Source organism: Pelmatolapia mariae, linkage group LG9 (genome assembly GCF_036321145.2).
Source record: "Pelmatolapia mariae isolate MD_Pm_ZW linkage group LG9, Pm_UMD_F_2, whole genome shotgun sequence".
Classification (NCBI taxonomy): domain Eukaryota; kingdom Metazoa; phylum Chordata; class Actinopteri; order Cichliformes; family Cichlidae; genus Pelmatolapia; species Pelmatolapia mariae.
The window spans coordinates 3758494-3765195 of NC_086235.1; the positions used below are offsets into that span (position 1 = coordinate 3758494).

At 41.5% G+C, this 6702-nt stretch overlaps 1 protein-coding gene across 1 annotated transcript; it reads right to left on the reverse strand.

The window, feature by feature from the left end:
- Positions 1 to 278: 278 nt before the first annotated feature.
- On the reverse strand, positions 279 to 6063 carry LOC134634817 (zinc finger protein OZF-like). The gene is made up of 4 exons (XM_063484219.1): positions 5815 to 6063; positions 5130 to 5235; positions 2023 to 3123; positions 279 to 949 (listed from the first exon to the last, which is right to left on the reverse strand). The coding sequence occupies exons 2-4, from the start codon at positions 5145 to 5147 to the stop codon at positions 389 to 391; spliced, it is 1680 nt and encodes a 559-aa protein (XP_063340289.1). The 5' UTR covers positions 5148 to 5235; positions 5815 to 6063; the 3' UTR covers positions 279 to 388.
- Positions 6064 to 6702: the final 639 nt, after the last annotated feature.

Here is a 6702-nt window from a genome sequence, read left to right on the forward strand (position 1 = left end):
TAATGGTTTAACTACTGTCAGCTTGAAGACCTGTGATACAAAACCAATTAATAGATCAGTCAGACATTTCTTTAATATGCTACTTCTACTACTACTATTATACAATACTATGCTGATTATTACTACTACTACTACTACTACTACTACTAATATTATTATTTTTACTATTAAATACTACTGTTTCCAAGAGGAGAAAAGATTATAATGTAATTAGAATAACATTTTTAGCATTAAAATTCAAAGAAACATTAAAGAAAACACGAAAAAGAGTTGATGTATTACAGAGCAGGGATTTCAGCAGAAGTTACAGTAACTTTCACAACAAACTTTTGAAACCGCAACAACACTGTTTCTTCAGATTCATCATGAACCAATGATGAGAATGATTTCAGCCAGTCTCATGATCCCGCTGATGTTTGCACATAGCAGATAATGAAGTGAATGTTTTTGCACATTGGTAACAGTGAAACAGTTTATTTACAGAGTGGGATCGTTTGTGTTCAGAGTATGAACTGAGATTCCTGAAGTTCTTGTCACACTGGTCACAGCTGAAGTTCCCTTCAATGTGTGTACCTTCATGATAGTTACATTTATCTGATCGAGAGAAGCTTTTGTCACAGTGTCTGCACTTGTATGGTTTCTCTCCTGTGTGGACTCTTTTATGTACTTTAAGCTGACTTGCAGTGGTGAAGGATGACCCACACTGGTCACAGACATGCTCTTTAATCCTCCTATGACAGAGTTCGTGCGTTTTTAATATACTTGGTGTGGGGAAGCCTCTTCCACATTCTTTGCAGTAGTTCATTTTCTCTCCAGTGTGTCTACGTTGGTGTCGATTTAGGTTCTCTTGATTACTGAAAGTTTTTCCACAAAGGTCACAACGAAACGCCTTCCCACCACCACAGCGACGACAGGGTTGAGAACTGGATCCATCTGTGTCGCTCTGCTTCTAAACAAAGACACAACGACAGTGTAAGTCAGGGAATTCCTTCAACATTTTTATTCTGAACGGCGCCTGAAATAAACAGCAGCTCTACCAGTATTTACATTTTACTGTTTACATTATAACACTCAGCTTACTGGGCAAAAATGACTCTTCATTTGTAGGTAATCTACTTAATGGGAAGGTTGGTGATTAAACCTCTGGATGCTCTACTCTGCATGCCACAAGAAACTAACCCCAAGCTGCTCTCCGATGCATCCATTGGAGTGTGAATGTTAGATAGAAAGGGGAGAAGCTTTTAAAACTTTACTTTTTTACAACATTGGGAAAGTTTCAGGAGATTTGTGTCAGATTTGAGTGAATATTCTTTACATTAAGTTTTCATGTCTCATGTAGCTTTGAAATAGAGTAGGGCGATAGGACCAAAAATATTTATCACAATATACATTTGAAAATTTGCGATAACGATATAACTAACGATATAATTGACACTAGGCAAAATACTACGGTGGCTGGGAAGTGCAAATCACATTTACAACATCAACAACAAAATAACATTTCCGAAAATACTTTTACATTAAAAAAAACAAATAAAAAAATGACAACAAAATAACATTTAAGAAAACAATTTAACAAGTCCGCAACAAATTAACAAGTGGTTCTTGACGGAAAGGGATTGTCTAGGTAATTACGGTAATTACGACGGCCCGCTAGCATGCTCTACCAAAAATAGTGCTTACAGTATCTGACGGACGAAAGCTAAACCAGTTCCACACCACTGAAGTTGCAGCATTTTTACAAACCAATTCTGGTTCATCTGTTTCATTCAATGATCAGCTTTCACCCTTCTCATCCTCCGTCACCGCCATGCTTTTTCCACCCTGTGCGTATGAAAACAAAGGCACAGTGCATGCGCGTTTTACCCCTATTCTATCGCAACATTTCATTTTCTTATTGTTGCCCAACATTACACCGGTACTACCGTAAATGGTATGATATGGCCCAGCCCTACTTTGAAATTAAACTTAATTCACATAATACTTCAAAATAACTGCAACTGTAAAAATATAAATACATACCTCACAGTAACTGCACTTGTAGAGTTTCTCTCTGGTGTGAATCTGTTCGTGTCTTCTCAGGGAACGTGGAGTTTTAAAAGCCTTTTCACACAGGTCACATTTGTAAGGTCTCTCCTCAGTGTGGGTAAACATGTGCTCCTGTAAGTCTTTATATGTCACAAACAGTTTGTCACACTGATCACAGAACCAAACATCATTGCCAGTGTGAATGCGTTGGTGGATATTTCTGCTGACCAGCCAGCGGAAGGTTTTTCCACAAATGTCGCAGCTGTACGCCTTAATTCCAGAGTGGGTAACTTGATGATATTGTAAGCTGCTACTGCGAGCAAAACCTTTACCACACTGATCACAGCTGTACGCTTTAACTCCACTGTGGACAAGTTGGTGTGCTATTAAGTTTGGAGGATTGTTAAAAGACTTTCCACAAATGTCACAGCTGTACGCCTTAGTTCCAGAGTGGGTGACTTGATGACATCGTAAGTAGCTACTGCGAGCAAAAGCTTTACCACACTGATCACAGCTGTACGCTTTAACTCCACTGTGGATGAGTTGGTGTGTTTTTAAGCTTTCAGCACGGGTAAAAGACTTTCCACACAAGTCACAGCTGTACGCTTTAACTGCAATGTGGACAACTTTGTGTCTTTTTAAGTTTGCAGGATTGTTAAAAGACTTTCCACAAATGTCACAGCTGTACGCCTTAATTCCAGAGTGGGTAACTTGATGACGTCGTAAGTTGCTACAGCAACCAAAAGCTTTACCACACTGATTACAAGTGTACGGTTTAACTCCACTGTGGATGAGTTGGTGTGTTTTTAAGCTTCCAGCCTGGGTAAAAGACTTTCCACACAAGTCACAGCTGTACGCTTTGATTCCAGAGTGGGTAACTTGATGACGTTGTAAGTCACTACTGCGAGGAAAATCTTTACCACATTCCTCACAGCTGTATGCTTTAACTCCACTGTGGATGAGTTGATGACGTTTCAGGTCTGACTTTCTAGTAAAATCCTTCCCACACTCCTCACAGCTGTAGTTTTTCTCTCCCTTTCTTCTGTGAGGTTTGTCGGCCTCCTCAGAGCGCTGACTTCTCGCTCCATGTTGGTCCTGCAGTGACAGAGATACAAACAGAGGCAGTGAGTGAAATGATGTCGTGGAACAAACTGAAACTCCATTAGTGGAATCAAAGATGTTGACAAACACGTTGTAGATCTTTTACCACCACCTTCTGGTGATAGTATCACATTACAATGATGTGCTACAATGAGAGCTGTAATTAAAATGACATTATTGAAGAAATATTGATCACAGGAGAAAATCTTTTGCTTCATAAAAAATTGTGAGTTCAACTGCTGATATTGTTGTTTGAATGTGTGTCGATAAAATATGATCTTTGTATTTTCTTGTAACTTCGGTTGTTTTTGTTTGTGACTGTAGATTCTGTATGTATGGAGGAGCCCAGGATGAAAAAACTAAAGCTGAGCAATTGTGAAGTGTATCTAGATGTATCTAGATATTATTGTCTACTCACTTGATCAGAGCATACGGAAATGCCCACTGATGTTTTCTGTCGCTTGGAAGGGGCACCCCTCACCCTCAATGTTTCCAAGTGCGAGTTTGGCATAGCCAATGTGACGTATCTAGGGAAACAAGTGGGTCGGGGACAAGAGCGCCCTATTTTGGCAAAAATCCAAGCCATACTGAATTTTCCTGCCCCCACCCCGTACCCGGCCTGAGCTCCGTCGTTTTCTCGGCATGGTGGGTTATTACCAAGGTTTCTGCCAAAACTTCGCAGAAGTAGTTGCACCCCTCACTAGCCTCACTAGTGTGTTAAAACCTTTTGTGTGGTCCTCTGCATGTCAGAGTGCATTCCAGGCTGTCAAAACTCTCCTTGCAGTACACCAGTGCTGGCTGCCCCTGAGTTTTGCACGTCCTTTCAAATTAGAGGTAGATGCCAGTGCCAACAGGGCAGGTACCATATTCTTACAGGAAGATCAACAAGTTGTGGATCACCCAATCGGCTATTTCTCAAAGAAATTCAATGTTCATCAGCAAAGGTATAGCACGATTGAAAAAAAAAAAAGCCCTTTCCTTGCTGTTCGCGTTGCAGCATTTTGAGGTGTATGTTGGTTCCAGCCCCTCGCCTGTGATTGTGGTCGGTTGTTTATACCGACCACAATCCCCTGGTGTTCCTAATGCGAATGCAGAATTCGAACCAAAGACTTATGAGATGGTCTATCTTGGTGCAAGATTTCAATCTGGAAATTCGCCATTAAAAGGGTACAGAGAATGTACTAGCGGATGCACTGTCTCGAAGTTTCTTTTATTCGTAACTGTCAAAATATCTACAAAGGAGATGTTTGGCCATAAGAAGTCTGTGTTAGCCGCTGTGTTGTGTTTCTTTACAGTGTGATAAGAATCTCTGCAGGTCCTTCCTCTAATGAAAAGTAGTGGGCTGCTGATTGGACCATTGATCATGTGACTGGGTTCAAAAAGCCGCACTGACAGCTGCTGGGAGACAGCGAGAGAAGCGGGTAAGTGCGAGAGTGATCAGATTTGACAGCAGACTCTGACCTGGCCCTGGATTCCAAATTCTTGTGTTATTATTTGTTATTATATATATGTAAGCGTGCTCTGTTAGAGCCACCAATCATGTGTCTATGTTCAGTGCTTATGCGTCCATAGGCTGAAGCTGAAGGGGTATGCCACCTTTTTTTTTGAACTGTTTTTCTCCTGTTTCTGAGCTTGGAAGCGAGGAGTAGCTATTGTCATCTGTTTGTTTGTTTGTTTTTTCCCCTTAGGGTTTAGTTAAGTTTACTCTGGCGGGACTTAGTTGGTTTTGTGTATAATTTTGGCCTGGGTTCACCCTGGAGCTATGCTTCCTGACATTAAATAAAAATCACCTTTTTTTTTTTACTCATAACTGGTTTCGGCCGTTTGGTTTGGGAATCAGGGTGGGTAAATGGCCTGCATTTACCCACCCTGGTACTTGCTTCTCTCTCCTCAGAATCTTATGTGCATCTCTAAACGCCTAGAATAGGGGCTGAACATGCTGTTAACAACCAGCTGTGCACACAGTTTCAGTAACAGTGTAACTGTGATATTTTTCTCACCTTTTGTGTTGAAGTCATTGTTTCCTCTGTAGTGGCTGAGCTGAGTCCAAATGGCTGAAATTGTTCCTCTGCTGCTCCACCAGACTCTTCTCCTCCTGTTACTCAGCTGGGACACAAAAAGTATAGATATGTATTTTATCCCTGACAAGAAGAAGCAGAGCAAATAAACATTACTACACTCCTCAGTGACAACAATACCTATGAGATATATACACACACACACACACACACACACACACACACACATACATATACACACACACACACACACACATAAGACACTATATATATAGCAGCCAGAATCATTAAAATGAGACTTTGTAGGAGTTCAGTTCCTCTCATGTGTTCATCCACAGCAGCTGGACAATAAAGTTTATTGTGACCCTGATACTGCAGCAGATCGCTCTGATTTCCTGTTATCACTTCAAATAGAAATGAGGCTGTAGAGGTTTGGTGCATGCAGAAAAACAGCTGCAGGGACAATGAAAAGACTTTTCTGCTCCAACTTCTCCCAGCATGCTGAGCTAATGATTAGTTGGTGTTTTTCTCCAAACACTCTCTCACTCTTCTCTCAACGTGTTCACAATAAACTGTGAACAGACACCGAGGAGAGCAGCAGAAGACCTCATTCAGGAGCTAAACTCAACATGAACTGAACTCACAGTAAAGTTAGCTCGGTGCTTACCTTTAGATGAGCCCACAAACCGAGAGAAACTCCGTGATGAAGCTGGAACTCTTTCCAAACACAGGAAACAGATCAGGGAGCAGAGACCCACGTGGTTCACGCTGATCTCAGCTACGATCCAGGAGACAAGGGTGGGCAGATCGATGCAGATATCGATCCAAACGTTGGTAGTGGTATATGATCGATACTTTAGTTTGTGTCTCTCCTCTAAGTTCACTACTTTACTCCCGTTTCAGGAAAAAAACAGCTTTCTCTGCTCGACTCCTCTCCTGCACACACACTTTGCTCCGCCCCCTTCTTCTTCTTCTTCTTCTTAAATGTTATTGGCGGTTGGCAAACAACTGATTGGTGCATTACCGCCACCACTAGCATGGAGTGTGGACTGGAATGACCCCCCCCCCCCCCCCCCCCCCCCCCAAAAAAAAAATAAATAAAACAAAAAACAAAAAAGAACCCCACAAATCCTTTCAAACACTCTTCCCGCTTTAAAAAACTGAAATAAAGCCTGGTAACTTTTACTTCCAGAATCCTTTTGCAATAGGTCAACCAGATCCAGTTTCATTTTCATAGTAATGAGATTTTGGTTCAGTTGTCTCCTCTCCACCTGATATTTCTGACAGTGCAATATCACATGCTCTATAGTTTCCTTGTCTCCACAGAAGGCACATTTCCCTGTATTATGTTTCCCAATCAAGAATAGTGTTGCATTCAACCCAGTATGTCCAAATCTCAATCTCGATATGACCGCCTCCTCTCTCCTGCTCCTTCCAGTGGTCCTCATTTCTCCCACCCCCCTTGTATTGTATACAACCACCGTCCTCTCCTTTCCTCCTCCCACTGCTGTTGCCATCTACTCCTCGTTTCTTGCCATATGATACTCTTTATTTC

Coding starts and splice junctions, on each gene's coding strand:
- LOC134634817 (XM_063484219.1), bottom strand. Junction 950..2,022: donor ACAAGTGCAGTTACTGTGAG/GTATGTATTTAT, acceptor GTCTTTGTTTAG/AAGCAGAGCGACACAGATGG.